The sequence below is a fragment of the Zingiber officinale genome, chromosome 1B (assembly GCF_018446385.1).
Source record: "Zingiber officinale cultivar Zhangliang chromosome 1B, Zo_v1.1, whole genome shotgun sequence".
NCBI lineage: Eukaryota > Viridiplantae > Streptophyta > Magnoliopsida > Zingiberales > Zingiberaceae > Zingiber > Zingiber officinale.
In genome coordinates this window covers 102,525,195-102,545,601 of record NC_055986.1, presented here as the reverse complement: position 1 = coordinate 102,545,601, position 20,407 = coordinate 102,525,195, and the positions used below count along the sequence as shown (strand labels likewise).

The following is a 20,407-nucleotide window of genomic DNA, read 5'->3' as shown; positions in this document are numbered from 1 at the left end:
TAAATAGACTTAAATTTGAATTATTTGAAATCTTAATTTGAATATATTTAACATAAAATTATGTAAAAATAATTAGAATTTAATTCAAATTTGACTCACAAACCGTTTATAAATAATTGAATAAAATATTATAAATTTGAATTCGATTTGAAAAAATTATCGAACATGTTTGAATTCGGCTTGAATTCAATAATTTCAAATATGAATCAAATATTTTTTGAGTTAGATCGAAAAACTTACGAATCGATTTAATTTGCTTGCACCCCTACCTAGAATACGATGCAATGATAAAATATTTAAAATACCACTGGTATTATTGGATATAAAAAGGTAAAATTATCACCTCAACGGTTTCCTCTAGAGTGACTCTCACTGTTTGAAAGAGATGTAAATCATGGGAGGCTTCATCCAGTAATAACAGCATGCAAGGAGGGGTTAAGGCAACCAGTGAACATTCCGCACTACGGGGTGTAAATGAATCGAGTCGGTTCGTGAGTTTTTCGGGCCAACTAAAATAAATATTTGATTCATAGTCGAAATTATATAATTCGAGCCGAATTTGAATAAGGAAATTATAAAATAAATGTAATGGTCATATCACGACAGATAGCTTATGAGCTTAGGAAGCACTAATGTTATTGCCACACAAGAAAAATTGATGGAAGGAGAGCTTCCATACACAGGCAAACTAATGAATGTACAAAGCAAGAATCTCTATCATAATGAAATTTGATCCACCCTATTTTGATCTACACAATGAAAGTGTGAGGCGAGCAGCTAAATAGAAGAAAATCGAGTGATGTTTAGATCCAACAAAAAAAATCTTAAGATCCAACAAAATCAGCTAAGGAAAATACCTCATACTTGGATTCAGGGCAAATTTAGGACAGGGGAGGGCTAGGGGAAGAATCTTGGGTCGTCGGACGTTCGATGGGAAGGGAGAGCGGCGAGCAGAGAGCGTCGAGAGTTAGGATCACAAAGAGCAGAGAGCAGAGGGCGCAGAGAGCATCACCAGGAGTTTGATGGGGGCGGAGAGCGGAGAGCGGAGAGAAAGAGCGACGACAAGGAGGCGACGAGAAAGAACATGCTTTAGGGCAAGGAGGAAGGGAAGCGACGAGAAATGAGCGACGCATAGAGAAAAAATCTCAAAATTGATGCTGACATGTCATGTCCACGAAGGAATTCACATCAGTTGAGATATGAATTCGAGAAGGCATTTCGAGATGCATATCATTTATGGATAAGAGAAATTAGTGTATATTGAGGAATTGAAAGAGACTTAAAATAAAGAAAAGTTTGTAGTTGGAATTTAGAGTACATTTGTTTTTGACGACCGAAACCGAAGTTAGGATTTTAGGATAATTCACAGTTGATTTATTTTCATTTTGGCGTCATAAATAAGGGAGTTGAGACAACTGATCGCTTCCCCTTACAGGAGTGTCGTTGTAGATGAGATAACGGCTAAATTCTTCAGCCCTCCACCTCTGTTTCCATCGCGTCGCCGGCGGCAGTAGAACACCGGGATGGGCATGTGGGAGGTCCTCCCTCTGGATCTCCTTGCCCGCGTCTTCTCCTTCCTCCCTCCTGATTCCGTCGCCCGAGCCATGGCTGCCTGCAAGCACTGGCTCGCTTGCGCCCGCTCCCGGGCCGCCGCTCCACGCCACGCTCCGTGGCTCATCGCCCTACCCGCGCGCGGCGGCCCTGCCTGCTTCGCCCACGACCCCGCCCTCAATCGCTGGCACGCCCTCCCCCTTGACTTCCTCCCTTGCCCCCTCCGCCTCGTCGCCCCCGTCGGCCGTTCCCTCCTCTGCCGCCTCACCGCCTCGTCTGACCTCCGCCTCGTCCTGCTCAACCCCTTCACCCGCCAATTCCGCCACCTCCCTGATCTTGCGACGCCGCGCCGCAACCCCGCCGTGGGCGTAATCTATTCCTCCCCCTTCTCCGTGATCGTCGCCGGCGGCGCGTCGGGGTCCGGCTACGAGCCGAAGGTGGAGTTGTACGAGGACGGGCGCGTAGACAGGTGGGAGTCGTTGGGTCCGATGCCGGTGGAATTCGCGGTGCGGCTGACGGTGTGGACGCCCAACGAAAGCGTGCACGCAGGCGACGGGGCCATGTACTGGATGACCTCCGCGCGGGCATACAGCGTGATGGGATTCGACCTCCGGAGGAGGACGTGGCGGGAGGTGAAGGCGCCGATGGCGGACCAGCTTGAGTGGGCGGCGCTGGTGCGGCGGCCCAACAGGAAGCTGGGGCTAGTGGGCGGCGCAGTAGGCGGACAGGGGACGGTGTGGGAGCTGACTGACAAGGATGCTTGGGCAGCGGTGGCGGAGGTGCCGGCAAAGCTGGGACAGCGGATCTGGGGGTGCCGCAAGGAGGCGGCGGGGGCGGCTCTGGGGGGCGCCGTCCGGTGCGTCGGCGATGAGAGGACCGTGTACTTGTTCAAGGACTTCGGGTCGGAGATGCTAGTGTGGGAGGAGGAGAGGGGATGGCGTCTGATGGAAGGCCGTCGGCGCGTGTCCAGCACCCCCATCAAGGCCGCCCTGCTTCATCCGACGCTCTCTGTCGCCGAAATATTCCACGCCTCCATGTAGACGCTCACCATCGAAGTCCGTCCTCCTGCGACGCCGATCCCGGCCGCCAGTACGAAGGTCCTACACCCTCAGGCAACGACGAAGACGGACGGTGGGCCACGCCGTCTTGCTCGAGGACGAGGAGACCTGACAACGTAGACCGGACCACTCCAGCCGCGCCGCTGCTTGTTTTCGGTCCGCCCGCCAATCGCTATGATTGGGAGGTCTTGTGGGCCCCAACACCATGTGAGGCGAGATCCGCCCAACTCATTGTCTGACGTGTATCGCATGTGGATGGTACACGGTACACCGTGCTGGGCAGCCCATCACATGCGCATTCCGAATATATTACCGGGCAGCCTTTTTGTCGTCTTCTGAATATGAGGCGTCGATGAGTGACGTCGCGATCGATTCGAAATGCTTTTGAAACTATCATCAGTTTCTGTGCTCAGTTTGAAAGTTTCTTGATCTTTAAGTCTCTTTTGCATCAACATGAGAGACGAGTTTCTGAATCATCAAGCACTAAAACCTTGAGGAATCCATGAAGGGGTTCGTGCTAGCGAACGCCTAAACGTGGGCATCCAGCAGCCAAAGCATAGCCAGGTTTTCAACTGCCCTGAATGTTCTAGGGGCTTAACTCATTAATGAATAACATCCCCGAAAGAGTCATATGCCTATAGACCTGGGAACTCATACCATTAGTTCAAACTACCTCTTTGTGACAACCAATTAATCCTACTCCTGGAAATAAAAGTGTGGAACTCAAGTTTATGTTAAGCAAATATCAAAAAATTAGCAGGAGGATAAACGCTTTGTAATTTCACATGGGCTAAAATTTGACTAAGAAAGGGAAATTGACTTGACCACTTGGAAGGGCCTCATATGTTGATCGAAAAGGGTAGTGAAGTAACAAAGATGATACCTTTAAAGGTACACCAATGTGAGGAGCAGCAAGGCAAACGCTAGGAATCTTTCTCATGCAAGCTGATGTGATGATCTCCTTCAGCCCCACTTGTCTAAGGGTTAAAAGTCATATTGATTCAGTTAAAATTGTTGGATTTAAAATTATATTATTATTAGTTTTTTAAAGTGAAACGTTAATTTCTTTTTATTTTTAGTTAAAATTAGATAAAAATATAAAAAATTGGAAAAAAAAATTTATGAACAAGTATACTATTTATTATTTTATTAAAAAAATAAATTTAATTAGGTATTTTAGATTTTGTTTCAAAATAAATATCGTACGAGATCATGACCGCCTACGCTTTTCCAATATTGAATACACCCACTTAAATCCATAAGTTTCTATGAAATTTACAAATGTCTGTAAAAGCCTTGCAAAAAACGTCTATAGAATTTCATGAAATTCTTTTCACAACTATATGAGATTCTATAAAAATCAATAAAAATCTATCAACTCCACAAAAGTCTATCATTAAAAAAAAGTCAATGAAAGTCATTCAATCTCTTAATTGAATACACCCCCATAAATATAGTTCAGCTGAGATTCAGATTTGATCAGACCAACTCAAACATCAATGCCATCTCTCTGGCTCAGTTCTAGGTCTCGGTATTATCTCTCTAGCTCATCTTCAAGTCTCAACATTATCTCTCTGACTCAGCCACATGTTACAACGACATCTCTCATTCTCAATTCTCGAGACCATCCCTGCCTTAGCTCTAGGTCTCGACATTATCTCTCTGGCTCACCCTTGGTCTCAGCGACATCTTTCAATCTCAGCTCCCGACATCGCCCCTAGCTCTATAATAGGTCTCAGCATTATCTCTTTGTCTTAGCCCCAGGTCTCAACAATATCTCTCAGTCTCGACTCTTGACATCGTCCCAGGCTCAGCTCCAGGTCTCGGCATTATCTCTCTGGCTCAGCCCCAAGTCTTAGTGACATCTCTTAGTCTCTACCTCTGGTCTCGACATACTTTCTATGTTTTGGCCCCAAACGCAAATACCTCCTCTCAACATTTGATCCTGGTATCAACTTAGTCTCGATCTCAAATCTAAGCTTCATCTATTCCCAGAGCCACTCCTCATCAATGTCATCTTTTTTCATTCTCAAGACTAGCTTATACCTTACACGGGCTCACTAATAATGACTGCGAATATTCTAGGACGCGTGACACCTTAAGAATAGAGGATATGTTATGAGGTTGATAGGTCTAGTCCCCTTGAAGCTCCCTACTACTAACACATAGCATGGGATAAATAGGGAGGCAACTAAGGAATGTCGAATCTGATCTCCTCATTGGCCTCTACAATGATAATATTTCAACTGACATAAGGATGCTCTCTAGACAACCATATAAGAACTCATGAAGGTTAGGGATATAAACAAGCCAAGCTAAGCTTTGGGGTATTCAAACTTGTTTGATAAGGTAATCGAGCTAAGCCAAACTGAGCCTAAAATGAACTAAACCTTTGAAATGATTGCTCAAAGTTGGCTTGGTTTATTTTTGATGAGCTTGAGCATGACTTAAACTTGGTTCATTTAGATGTTGTTTAGCTTTCAATTTAAACTTGACTTGAGCTTGGTTTACTTAGATGCTATCGAACTCTCAATTCAAACTTATTTTAAACTTTTGCTTATTTGATTGGTTACAAGCTTGATAATTTAAACTTGTTTATTTAATTTAAAATTATTTTTATTTAACATGTTGATAAAAGTTTTATTAATAAAAATGATTTACAAACATTGTTCATGAACGTTGTTCAAGAACTAATGAGCTGAAAATATGTGTTCAAGATTGTTTATTTAGTTTAACAAGTTGTTTAAGCTTGTTTATTTAATCAATCTTGTGTATATTGAACTAACATAAACAAGTTCTTACCAAGCCAAACACCAAGCTTGTTCGTGAATGTTCGGTTCATTTACAACCCTAATAAAGGTAATGACAGGGGTCAAATTTCTCTCCAACTCCACTAGGTTCTATTTCATTTTCTCCATCCTCGTCCTTTAGCATATCATCTCAAATAAATCCTAATTTGAGTGTTGAAGTGGTCTACTGGGATCATCCTTGGCGCCATTCTGGCCTTCATTTTGAGTGGATCCAAGGTCCATTCTTCTTCACCGATGATCTTCGAGGAGTAGCGCGCATAAGCAGGTTCATTGATTGGTGGCTTGACCATCCATGATATTTGGTAGAAATAAATTGGCGTTGTTTATGGGAACTCTAAGTTAAGATGTTGCAATGGTTAACACTAGAAGAACCATTAATAACTGTGACTCCACTGGAGAAAGAAGCCGCGGTAAAGTAGCGATCATTACACAAGAAAACGTTAATGAAATGATTTCTAAGGCGTTGTAGGGACTCCTGCAACAACACTCCTTCTTGTTATAGGATCGATGCACATGAGGGGGCGGAATCACGTGTATTTTTAAAAAAAATAATTCATTTTTAAAGCGAGTGTATAGCAGAAAAATAAACTAAGTAAGAAAAATAAAAAGAAAATAAAACACAATTATTTTTACTTGATTCGGAGCCTTCAACGACTCCTCCAAGACACAGTCCCTTTAGACCTTTCCGACAGGTAATTCACTAATCAATTGTAATTGAATACATAAAGAAGAAAGTGTAACAATACCTATACTTTTTTTAAGCAATAATTATCTTTAAATCAAAATCGTTACCCAATACTTAGACGGAGATCTGAATGAGCTCGTGTATTGGTGTTGGTCTGTTTGTAGCAGTCGGGTGTAGTAGTGTTACAGTACAATAGTAGTATGAAGTCAAAGTAGCCAGACGGTCGAGGAATCACGTAGAAATGTTGTTTGAATTGATGTCCGAAGCTGCTAGTCAAAGCTACTTTTATAAACTTTTCCAGGCGCCTAGACCACCCCTAGGCGCCTCCACTAAAGCCTATCTGATCCACCTTCATCGTAGATTATCCATCTCTGTGGGCCTAGATCCCTTCTTGGCACTTGGACTGTTGACGTGGCTACTCCTTAATGAAGTCTTATTTGATTCTCCTTTATCACTTCTAGGCACTTAGACCACTCCCGAGCATCTAGATAATGACGTGGGCCAACCAATCAACATCTACCAACTCACCCGCCCGCAAAGCTAAGTTCGGGTCTATATAGGTGCCTGGACCCACTCGGGGAGCCCGGACTTCTAGGAGCTTGGATCCTTCTGAGCGTCTGGAAGTTCCTTTTCCATCCAACTTTCAGCTTTGATGTCCTGCACCATAGAGTTAGTAAGATAGACAAAAGTGTTGGCGTAGCGGGGCCGACAAGAGGGGGATGAATTGCTTGTTAAGAAATAAAAAGAACCTTTCCCAAAATTTGGACTTTAATTAACAGCAATTTCACAATTATAATAAACAAAAATGAACAACCAATAAAATAAATGAGGCCAATAGATTTATTTGATTATAACCTAGGTGGTTGTTAATTCAAGACAAGTAAACACACTAAAAAGTCTCCTTCTTTGAAGGTGGAGAAGCCTCTTACACTCGTTGGAAGTTCAGAAAGTATTTAGAAAATGAATACTGAAATTGTTATCTATTTTCTAAGTCTAGGGGTCTTTTTATAGCCCTTGAAAAATCTTATCAGATTCTGGAAGGCGCTTCCAACAGGCTGGAAGGCGCCTCCATCGAGGCACCAAAGGATAAAGTTTTATCCTTTGGGAACGGCTAAACTCAGCTTAGTTGAAGGTGCCTTCCATAGCTAGAAGGCGCCTTTATACTATTCCTCGAAGGCACCTTCTAGCCATGGAAGGCGCCTTCCATAGTGAATGTGAGGAGGCGCGCGGAGGCTCCTTCAACTTCCTTTGAAGGCGCCTCCAACAGTATTTCTAGCCTTCTTTTTGCTCTTCTTATAGCTCCGATCGCCTGGGTGATCACGGCCATCGAACTCATTTTCCGGCCTTCTCCTCGAGCAGGTTTCCGCTTCGACTTCTCGTCCCTTGGAATGTCGCGTACGTCCTTCTCGTCTATCGGTGTACTCTTCCGCACCACCTCATCCCTCGAATGCACCGAGCCCGTCGGCTCCCTTCCCATGCCATCCTTCTCACTAGTTGTGTCTTCCACTCAACTTTTTGTATTCTTAAGTTCCTGCACACTTAGACACAAGGATCAAACACAATAGAACCTAACTTAACCTGGTTGATCACATCAAAACTACCACGGGGTTCCAACAATCTTCCCCTTTTTGATATGCATCAATCGAAGTTCAAGTTAGGGTAAAAATAGTACAATAAATTTTTAAAAAAAATTGCACAAATAACATTATAGAAACATTAAGTATAATGTGGCAAAATTCAAAATTTTATAATGTTGTAAATGAGTTAGCAAACTTCAAAATTTGCGAAAGTCAAAATTTTGAGTTATCAAAATTCAAAATTTTAAAATATCCCCTAAATTTGTATTTATTCCTCCCCATTTGATCACATCAAAATAATAGGAAAATAACAAAAAAAGTTAGAAAGTTTGAAATAAATTTTAGGGGACTTAAAAAGTTTCCATAAAGTCATACTTTGTATTTGACAATAAAGAGTTTTAAAGAAAACATTTGTCAATTCTAAAAATTCGACTAATCCTTAAAGAATTTTAAAACTTGTTAAATGATTATAACTGTGAATCATTTAACAGTTAGTCAATTAAATATTAAATTCAATAATTAGCTTTCAGATTGTGACGAGATACTAGATCTTCTTGGATATTGGAACAACAATCATTTTCTTAAACAAAGTCTTTTAAAGAAATTAATACTTAATTTCCTTTTTGATATTTTAACCCTATTTTTAAAAAAATTTAGTCTAAGCATGACTTTGAAACCCAATATAGGTTCATATCTACTGAATTAATCAGAAATTTTGGAGGTATATAACTTCTGGGGATCTTTCTAATTTGACCCCTGTGAAATCGTAAATACCAATTTAGCTAACCATAATTTCTAATTTTTTATTTTTGAACATTACTTAATTTAAAACATGCATGTTCTTTTTCTAAAGTTTCAATTTGCATTTTTAATTTACCATTTTCTAGTTTTAAACTATCTAATTGTCTTTTTAAATCAATGTTCTCTTTTTCTAATTTTACCAAATCCATAGAAAGAATCTTAATGAAATTAAATGACTGCTTGGGAAATAGTGTACGTACCTCACTTACCTCATGTTCTGATGCTCCCCCTTCATCGCAACTTTCTTCTGATGATTCTCCCCCTTCATCGATGCTCATTTTTGAGCTGCTTTCATCTTCTTCTTGGTGGTCGGCCAGTAGGGCTAGTCCGGAGAAGGCCTCAATCTTGGACTCAGAGGATGATAATTCATCTCATGCGGCCTTCAAGTTCTTGTGCTTTGGTCTGTTGCCCTTGTCTTTCTCCTTCTTCTTTAGTTTAGGGCATTCATCTTTGATATGCCCTTCCCCTTAGCAGTTGTAACATCGGACCTCTCTTTTACTCCGAAAGTGCTTCTTTTCCCGTGACTTATTCAATTTATTAGATTTAATGTATTTACTAAATTTTCTTACCATTAGAGACGCTTTATCTCCATCAATTGACTCTTTGGAGTCTGGATCATCCATTCTTGCCTTTAGGGCAATGTTTTGACTCGATTCTTTTCTTTGTCCTGCATACCGAGATTTGTGTAATTTGAAAGTGGAGAAAAGATTTTCTAAAGTAGTCACCTCGAGATCTTTGGAGATATAGTAGGAGTTTACTATACATGTCCATTCCGGTGTTCTCGAGAACGCATTTAAAGCTTACCTTAGCATGTCCCCATTGGTTACCATTTCTCCAAGGTCTGTTAGGCTAGTGATTAGCTCCTTGATTCTTCCGTGTAGTTGAGTAACTGATTCGCCTTCTTCCATTTGGAGATTGCTGATATGGTTCCGGAGTAGATCTTGTTTTGCGAGTTTGGCTTCCAACATACCTTCGTGTAGTTCCAAGAACTTCTCCCAAAGTTCCTTTGTTGATTTGTAGGTGCCGATTCTGTTGACTTCTTACGGAGGTAGCACGCTCAGTAGATGGAATTTAGCTCGCCCATTTACCACAAAATCTGCTTGCTCCTTTTTGGTCCATTGATACTCCTCTTTGTCTTTCTGTGCTACAAATCTATATTTTAATATTAATAATAAATCAAAATCAGTTTTAAAAAATATCTCCATGTGTTTCTTCCAAGACGTAAATTCTCCCTAGAATTTTGGCGGATAGATTGTCGGTCTAACCATTGTTTCGGTGCTTCAGTCGGCAGTTAGTGTTTCTGAGGCGGTTGAGCTCTGATACCACTTGTTGGTGCAGCGAAACTGACAAGAGAGGGGGGGACGGTGAATTGCCCATTAAGAAATAAAAAGAACCTTTCCCAAACTTTGGACTTTAATTAATAGTAATTTTACAATTATAATAAACAGAAATGAACAACTAATAAAATAAATGAGGCCAACAAATTTACTTGGTTACAACCTAGGTGGTTGTTAATCCAAGGCAAGTAAACGCACTAAAAAGTCTCCTTCTTTGAAGGCAGAGAAGCCTCTTACACTCGTTGGAAGTTTAGAAAGTATTTAGGAAATGAATACTAAAGTTGTTATCTATTTCCTAGGTCCAGGGGTCTTTTTATAGCCTTTGGAAAAATCTTATTTGAGGCTGGAAGGCGCCTCCAATAGGCTGGAAGGCGCCTCCAATGAGGCGCCAAAGGATAAAACTTTATCCTTTGACAACGGCTAAACTCAGTCTAGTCGAAGGTGCCTTCCATAGGGCTGGAAGGCGCCTTCGTACTGTTCCTTGAAGACGTCTTCTAGCCATGCAAGGTGCCTTCCACAGTGAAGGTGCGGAGGTGTGCAGAGGCGCCTCAAAGGCGCCTTCAACTCCCTTTGAAGGCGCATCCAGTAGTATTTTCAACCTTCTTTTTGCTCATCTTGCAGCTCTGATCGCCTGGGTGATCGCGACCATCGAACCCATTTTCTGGCCTTGTCCTCGATCAGGCTTCCGCTCCGGCTTCTCATCCCTCGGAACGTCGCATATGTCCTTCTCGTCCACCGGTGTACTCTTCCTCAGTACCTCGTCCCTTGGATGCATCAAACCCGTCGGCTCCCTTCCCGTGTCATCCTTCTCGCTAGCTGCGTCTTCTGCTCAACTTCTTGTGTTCCTAAGTTCCTGCACACTTAGACACAAGGATCAAACACAACATGATCTAATTTAACCTAGCTGATTACATCAAAACTACCACGAGATTCCAACAAAATGATAGTATTAAAATGAATCTGACAGTCTTAGGACTGTTCGGTCCTAACTTTGAATTTCATTGAAATCCTAGGTCAGACTGATACCTACTTGTTCCCTCAACCGGGAATGCATCTTCACTTGATCTCTCCTCTAGTTGCTTACCTCCACTTAGCATTTACAAACTTACTTGACTTTGATCTCTTGACCCACTAGGTCTTCTTGTTAGATGTACTATTTAGATTTCAGTCAGTTGTCTAGTCCTCCCTGACCCGACTAGACTTTCTACCAACTATATGGTCCTCTCTGACTCAACTGGACTTCCTGCCAATTGTCTGGTCCTCCCTGACCTGACTGGACTTTAGCCTAGTGTCTGGTCCTTTAGATTCATCAAGTCTTTTAATCCTGCATTCTTGGTAAACTAATTAGGCCACACAACATCTACCTATACCCTTTTGTCATATATCAAAACTTGAGTTTGATTATTAGTGCTAACTATACCAATAATCTCTCATTTTTTGATGTAATGATAACCTGGGTTAAAGTTAGAAAAATATATAAAAAATTAACAGCATGAATATATTTATGAGAAAAAAATAATTAACATTATGTTCATTCTCTCAACAGTGTTATTTTTGTTGGGTTATGATTTTTCTTATTTTAAACTCATTACTCTCCCCCATTGACATTCATCGAAACATATAAATAAACTAAGCAAATCAATAATCAAGCTATGGTCACCTTCCTTTAACATTTTTAAATAATGAAAATTTTGTCTCCAAATTTGTACTTAAAATTTAAAAAAATTATTTAAGCACTTAAAGAATGTTTTCAAGTAAGGAGACTTTTGTGAAAAAAAAAAAATCTAAGATTTGTTAAGTAAGGAGAAGCAATATGAGAGTTTCAAAGACTTTTTTTTGTTTAAAAGAGTGTTTTCAAATATACTCCAAAAGAATTCCCAAGTATTTTTCAAAGAAGTTTTTAAAATAAAAATTTCAAAACACTATTGGAAGAATTTTTTTTTTTTTTGAATTTCTTTTAAGACACATCCTCTCCCTTAACTTGACATTTGCAAAATTTTACTTTAAAATTATTCATTTAGGAATTTGTCCTTAGATAAATGTCTAATCTTTAGTTACTGATTAGCTACCAAAAGATAGTAGTTTTCACTTGGTTAGTCATGTTAAACAATATTATCTAGCTAGGTGGTTTGCTATGAAGGATTACTTGACTTGACTAATATAAGATGGTATTTTTCACCCAAACATATATTAATGCGTGAATATAAGCATGTGAAGTCTAAGCACAACCTTAAGCATCTCATCATTCTAAGTATTTTGAATACACAAGTAAGGTAATCTTGATGTGCTTGTGAGATGATGACTACCTAGAACTATAGGTTCATGCTTTCTAGGAGAAACTTAGGCTAAGTCCAATCAATTTGTTGATTTAAAACATATAATAATTTTTGTAAAAAAATATTTAAAAATGCCTGAAAAATAGCAGCAAGTCCTACTCTATAACACACATACCCCAATTTTCATCGTAAATTACTAAACTTAGATTCTGGAAGTGGTTTAGTAAAGATGTCAGTCAAATTTGACTTAGATTCAACATAGTTAAATTCAATGTCTCTAACAAAGTGATATTTAATTTCAATATATTTTGTTCTTGAATGATGTACTAGATTTTTGGTTATATTAATTGAACTTATTTTATCAATAAAAGTTTTTTTATTTTAAGTTAAAGTCTTTTAATGTGTGCATCATCCATAATAATTATGCTACACACTCACCTATTGCTATGTATTTTGCTTCAATAGTAGATAAAGCAACACAGTATTGTTTTCTACTAAACCAGCTGACCAGTAATGGTCCAAAAAGTTGACATCTACCACCTATACTTTTTCAGTTCAGTTTATAGTCGGGATAATTTGAATAAGAAAATCCTGTAAGTTCAAAATTTGTTGTCCAGGATATAACATTCCCATATTAATTGTGCCTTTTAGATATCTAAAGATTCTTTTAACATTAGTTAGGTGAGACTCCTTAGCATAAGTTTGGCATCTTGCACATATACTAATTATAAATAAAATATTAGGTTGGCTTGCAGTTAGATATAACAGACTACCTATGATACTTTTATAATTTGAAGGTCGACAAGTTTTCCATTTAAATCACTATCTAATGTTACATTAGTTGTCATTGGTGTTTTAATTTCCTTAGTATTTTTCATTCCCATTTTTTTAAGTAATTCTTTTGTATATTTTTGTTGATATACATAATTTCCTTCATTGGTTTGTTTAATTTGTAAGCATAAAAAAAATGTTAGTTTACCAACTAGGCTCATTTTAAATTCTTATCCCATTAAGATTATAATTTCTAGTAAAAATTCTGAGTTTGTTAAACTAAAAATTATATTGCATATATATACTTGGGTTATAAATATATCTGATTTAAGGATTTTTACAAAAAAAAGGGTTGACTTAACTCAACCTTGATTAAATTCTTTAGAAATTAGATAGGTAGATAATCTTCATACTACCCTATGTGCTTGTTTTAGATCGTACAATGCTTTCTTTAGTTTAAATACATGGTTAGGATAATCTATACTTTCAAATCTAGGTGGTTGACTGATGTCGAGCGTCTGCCACTCTCTCAGATCAAATTAATAATTTCTACTTAACTGAAACCCTTTAACCTATACTAAGGTAGTATACTAGAGGACCGAGTCGTCTCTCACGTGAAACTAATGGTAAGGCATTTATTTTCAGACCAAATTGAACCAAGGGTTTGTTTTCTAAACCTAATGCTATAAATGAAATCCTAACAAACAAGCAAATATGAACTCACAGTGCAGTGTCACTCTACACTACAAGCATCCCTTCTACAGAATAAACATGCATAAAAAAATTAACCAACTATCCTATCTAGCCATTGAAGATTTCTCTGCACAGCATTGTCACACTATGACACAAGAACATCTATCAATAGACATAATATGAAAACATAACAAGTACCACAAACATGCATTAGGAAAGAGAAATATTCTAACAAATGCAATTGAACTAAGCAAACTTAACAGCGATTAAACAAAACCTAACTATGCATAATTGATAAACTTACACCACATTGTCACCATATGATCCAAGTTTAGCAATCATGTATAAATAAAATCAAATAAAGTTAACAAAACCTAACAAAGTGCAAGACTAAACAATCTAACATTCATCATAGCACAACTACAAAATCAAATGCAAAAATGAACTAAATTAACCAATCCCTCTTTTCCACGATCGTTCCAATTCGACTACCCTCCTCCGTCACAAGGGGGCCTAGAGATGGAACCACCAACGTCGGTGAACAACTACTTAGTTGACTGATCTCTGATCAACTTCTCCCCACAATGCAAACCACATGAAATTGATAGCTTAAATCGACAAGAAGCAACACACAATTACAACACCAACAAGAACCATCTCAGAATTCCAACACGGTAGAAACCAAAACAAGATTCTAACAAAAATAGACGAGGAATTCAAGCAACATCTTGTTGTCTTTCCGCTGGAATTGGTGACAAATTGAGATGAACAAAGGAGTTACCGGTTGGAGTTAGGAGAAAGATGCTTCTGCCATAATCTGGTGACAAACTGAGGTTGCTGAAAATATGCCTGCCTTTGCAACCATGTCCGTGGAAAGTCCACCACAGCCTCAGTGGTGCACTTAGATAAGACATTGTTGGAGAAGAATAAGAGAGATAGTTGGCTTCCTCTGGAATCCTCTGCTCTTGCAACCACGTTGCAGGGGATTCTATGAGGAAGAGATGCAGAAGGGATGCCTTGTCGGAGTAGAACCACTCCGACAAGGAAATCCTAGATTGAAGCCGCATGTTCCTTGAGCCGAGAGATGTGAGAATTCACCGCTGTATCGGAGCAGAGCCACCTTGGTGGCAGAGGGCATTGAGATGAGCTCGCCACCGCTCACAGGAGTTGCTGCCGCCACCGGATTGGAGAAGATCGCGAGAGGAAGAAGTTTGTGGGCGTCGACCATCGGGTGGAAGAAGAGAAACAAATGTAAATAGTAACCCCTTAGCTCGAGCCCACTATTTGTCGAGGAGGGATCCTCTAGTCCACAAATTGTGGACCAGAGGATGATCCACTTTTTTAGACCCTTGATTTGGATGGACCCCATCTATTTATAAGTGAAGTCTATCCAAATCAAGGGTCCTCATGCAATGGACCATCCCCTGGTTCATAATTTGTGGACCAGAGGATCCCTACTGCTATTTGTCTGCATGGAGGAGAGAAAATAAAGGATTTTTTTCCTTCAATCTCAACTGTTCATTTTGATGAGGAAGATGGATGAACATTTTACTGTCCGATCATGAGATGAGCAGTTTAGATCATTTGAAATTAAATTAAGACTGATTTGATCAAACAGTCCATGTAGCTCTAGATTTAGATGGAGTGAAGGAACAAGATATCTCTAGATCTAGATCAATGGTTCATATTGATTTAGCTTGATCTCCTCCATTTGACCTCTAAATCAAGCCAAATTCGATCTGACTCAGCTCTAATCCAGGGGTTCTTTGGATTTCCTATAAAGCCACATTAAAAATATGGGATTTAATTTCATAATTGTAGAAAATTTATAAATAAATCCAAAATAAATTTCTACTCGTAAATCATGATATAAACACCAAACTTATCATATGAGAAATTAAAAATGCCAAGAAGAAGAGCTACAATAATAGATAGCTAGTTATCAACTTCCCACACTTATTCTTACTCATCTCAAGTAAGTAAACAAAACAGAAAAGATAACTAAAGATGTATTCCCATAACAATTCTCCATCATGTTTTGAAAATTGGGAAAGAAAGTTACCTAGGGTTGTCCAATTCCAATGACCCAAGCATTCATAAATTTAATTTATACATTGATTAACAAATATGATAACTTCAATCCATAATAAATAAACTGAGAATAATAACAAAATAAATCTCACAAAGTAAATGATGGTGGCTCTCCTCTCATATACATGCAATCGTGGAGATCACTCAAGCTACTCATGATTTATGCACTACCATATGCTTATTTTTCTTCTACTTCACCACTACCATATACATAGGAATGCACAATAAAATAATGAAGGCTTATTTTATGTAAGAGAAACATAAATCAAAGCAAATAATAGTGTGTAAGAAAAGAAATGAGGAAGATAAAGCAAGGTAAGGGTGGAAGACATAGACATAATGGAATGCTATAAAGATGAGTATAACAAAATAATGCCCCAAAAGTTGTACATCCAAACTTCCAAGTTAACTTTTCACAACTCAATAAAAATATGAACAACTCCTACTATAGCTTTTCACAATAAAAATTCACTCATAATATACAATAAAATCTAAATGTTGCTACAATAAAAATTGTCACTTCCAAAAATTCTACACTAAATGAGTATAAAATGGCATAACATGTCAAAAGTATTTTTTTTTTCTTTCTTATGTTTTTGTTTTCAATTTTTTCACTTTTTTTCCTTTTCCAAATTTTGTTCTATTTTTTTTTATTTTTTCTTTCTTTTAACATGTTGTACATCTTTCCTATGCATCATCAATAACTCAACTAAAAAGATAAATAGTATGACTCACCTATGATGATTAAGCATGACTTATCTATGCTTCCCTTAAATTCTACTAAGCTATTCCTCTCTACCACACTTAAACTTTTGTCCGTCCTGGACAAAACACTCATCATATAACATCCAAATTATCCACATCCAAATGTGTAAGAAAGTGAAATAAATGGAAGAGAGAAAGAATGACATAACCAAAGATAAGGGACTTATTCAAGCAACATATGATAACAAAAGAAATGAATAAAAACAAGTGAGATAACATTCATAAAAATCATGTAATCCTATGATAATGTGCTCTTGAACGAATTAAACAAGTTCTAAAGTAACATTAATCACAAATGTATCACATAAATGAGAACAATAGGCTTAAAAATATCCTCACTAGGCATATCAAAATTATCATCTTAATCTATGAAAAATTTAAAATGAACTACCAAGCAAAGAAATATATAAAAACAGAAAGAAAAAGAAAAAGTGAGTTGGAATAGACTCCCCTAAATTTCTGGTAGTTGGAGTCGATTCAATTCTAGAAGCCAATTTGGAAGTGGGATGGTTGTAGGTGAAGTGAGGACTACTCCCTCTACCATCGTTTCCTCAAAAATTTTCTCCGATAGTTGAGACGATTCAGTTGGAGTGTCCACTCCAGAAGTTTTATTATTGCATACAGAGTTAGGGTTTTATTCAAATGATATAATGCATCCTTATGTGATTGATTGCAAATGAATTGTCTGTAGAAATCTTACGCACTAAAAAGAGGATACAATTCCTGGAGGGTCTAAAACAGTGAATGTGGCATTCTCTTGGACCGATAAAGGTTCTGGCTCTATCAGTCATGCAATCAAAGGAAGTGATTCTTGGGGGTCCCTATACTTCCATCATCACTAAGTGCAATAGTAGACTCAACTGGATATGGTGGTAGTGTAATCAAAGGAAGCGATTCTTAGGGCTTTATCTGCACATCACAAGTCCCTACACTTCTATCATTATCAACAATACCTGTAACATAAAAAATATTTGGAATAGCAATATCATCAACAATAACATTATCAGGATCAACTATAATATCACGATATAAAAAACAAAAGAGTCATATAGAGTAACTAAAATAAGGTCAAGAATACCACACACTCTACAATCTATCTCCTTAGAAATTGATGTAGTATGTTGATTTGATAGCAACTGTAATGTGTTGATGAATGTGTCACTGATGTTACTGAAAATAAGGTTGATAATACTGGGGCCACTTAGAAGTCCTTTGTTGTGTGTTCCTATACCTAAATCCTGCAAATGAATTATACATATCATGTTGATGAATTTGATAGTACTGAGGATTAGGCTGATGATACTAGATCCGGGTCAGAAAGACATTAACAAAGGAATAAACATCTTTAGCAATCATTGATCTAGTCCCAAACTATTGATAATTTACAACCATAATTTCAATAAATTCTCTAGCCTTAGCAGATATCTTATTAACTAGAGCTTCTCCACTAGCTGCTTCAACTATACTCTTGTCCATGGAAAACAATCCCTCATTGAAGTACATAATCAATAGCTAATTGCTAATCTAGTGCTTAGGGCAATTAGCAATAAGGCCTTTAAATCTCTCTCAATATTCTTGTAACGATTCTCCTGTGAATTGTTGGACTCTGTAAATAATCCTCCAAATAGCTACAATCTTAGAAGCAGGAAAGAACCTCACCAAAAATAATTTTTTTCATCTTAAAGCAGCTGGTGATAGAGTTGGATAAGAGATAGTACAACCAATCTTTTGTTGAATCTGCCAGTGAGAATGAAAATACTCGAAGGCTAACATCTTCTTTTGATATGTCATGTGGGTTCAATATAGAGCACACCATATGAAACTTCTGTAGATGTCTATTGGGATCTTCATCAGAAAGCCCATAAAACTTCGATAATAGATGTACGATTTGCCATAACTCAAAGTCTATGTCCAAATTAGAGTATCAAATATAGAATGAATCATTTGATAAATCTGGTGCCCAAAGCTCTCCAAGAGTCTTTTCAGTGTTGTTCTCCATGTTGCTTATCAAATATGGGATCCTGAACACACTGAAACTACTAATAACACACAAGAGATTTTCTAATCTTACCTAAAAACACTTGTGCAAATAAAGATACAAATAAATATTTTGAGTCTGATTGTCTAAAGCTTACAATTAGATTTCTCATATGAGCGGTCTTACTTGGAGGATAGAATTTATCAAGGAATTGTTGCTCACATTGCTCCTAAGTGGTTATGCTGTTAGTTGGTAAAGATTCAACCATTGTTTTGCTCTATCTCTTAAAGGAAACCCAAATAATAATAATCTCACTGCTTTGGATGGAACACCGTTTATCTTCATTGTGCTGCATATTTCGTAGAAAATTTCAAGATGTTGATTAGAATCTTCATGTGGTCCACCTCCAAACTAATTTTGTTGCACTATAGTGATTATTGTAGGCTTGATCTCAAAATTATTGACTTCAATAGATGGTCTTGTGATACTAGAACGAAGCCCTCTGGCATAGGGTGCTGCTGCATAATCTTTCAATGGTTTGTTTGCCATATTAGAGCGTTCTTGTTCATCTTGATTTCTTTGTAAAATCTTCCTTCTATGAAAAGTTCTATCAATCTTTGGATCAAGAGGTAATAGATTTCTTGCAAAGTTAGATCTACACATACAAGAACAAGATCTCAAGTTTTTTTTTTAAAAAAATTCTTTTTACTTGAAAAACAAACTAGATCAAAATGCTGAAAATATAAAATGTAGAATTTGAATTGCAACAAATTAAATTGCAGGAAAAGTAAACATAAATAAAAGGTAGGATTGTGAAAACAGAATTTCTAAGACTAGTTACAACTATGTAATAGAAAAGAAAAGAAAGGTCTAGTCTAACTCAAATGATTATCTCTAATGTTATAGATGCAGTCCCCGGCAACGGCGCCAAAAACTTGTTACGTAACCGCAAGTGCACGGTTTCATCATCAGTAATAAAAAGATATCGAATTCACAAGGACTAGTTATAAGCATAGAAATGTCTCACAATGAATTAGTTAAACAATCGACAAAGGAAGTAAATGTACTGAGTAGCAATTAGAAATAGAAATAGAAAAGCAAATGTAAGAACTTGGTTTTTGTGAGAGTTCTAGGAGTCTGGTTTCATTATGAAATTTATTGATGTAAGGTGATCTACCAATTCTTATCCTCAATTGTCATGCATTTGTAGGAAGTTGTTGATTTCCTCCTGTAGAAGTCAACCAGCAAGGAACTTTTATCTATACCTCTAGTAATTTGATAGTTATGGTCTCCATGAAGTCCGTTAGCGGGGCAGCCTATTACCAACGCCCCTTGGTCATACAACATAGAAGCACATCACCATTCAATCCACATAAAGGCATAGAGAATAAATGCACTCAACCAATCCACCTCCTTGTAAGACTACCTTCACCCTTCAAGGTGATTCCCTAAATGTCCGTTAGCGAGGCAGCCTGTCACTAGCGCCCCTCGGTTTTACGATCTAGGGAATCCCTCTACGAGATCCACAAGTAGTACAAACATCTAATAAAGCATGGAAATCAGATCCAAACACAACAAACCACACAAGATCAAATAGATACAAAATATAACAACATCATTAATATAGGAAATTGGCATATCTATGAGATTCTTACATCAAATCACACCATAAATATTTCCTCAGTCTTAGAACAATGAATATACTCCATAATGTAAAGATAAAGATCCGAAGACAAAGAGATCACAAATATTTCAATCCAAATCGAGAGAAGAGAATAGAAATGCTTATCTAACGATGATGAGTAATCTTCAGAACCAATCCCTCGCTTCTGGAGTTGAATTTGAGATAGAAATGACTTACGAACGCTCAATCACGGTCAGAGAAGATAGAGATTGGCCCCAAACTTGATCTCCCCAAAAAGGAGAGTCTCCTCCCTTTGAGAAGAGGAAGAAGCTCCTTATATAGTGCAGGGCACGGGCACCACACGACACGTGCCACGATCGTGTGGCACAC

The 20,407-nt window shown here is 38.0% G+C and overlaps 1 protein-coding gene across 1 annotated transcript; it reads left to right on the top strand.

Annotated features, from left to right (window-relative positions):
• Positions 1–1,523: 1,523 nt before the first annotated feature.
• On the top strand, positions 1,524–2,591 carry LOC122040566 (protein ABERRANT PANICLE ORGANIZATION 1-like). The gene has a single exon (XM_042599924.1). The coding sequence runs from the start codon at positions 1,524–1,526 to the stop codon at positions 2,589–2,591; it is 1,068 nt and encodes a 355-aa protein (XP_042455858.1).
• Positions 2,592–20,407: the final 17,816 nt, after the last annotated feature.

Bases quoted from the DNA above. Each gene is read 5' to 3' on its own strand.
- LOC122040566 (XM_042599924.1), top strand. From the start codon at position 1,524: ATGGGCATGTGGGAGGTCCTCCCTCTGGATCTCCTTGCCCGCGTCTTC.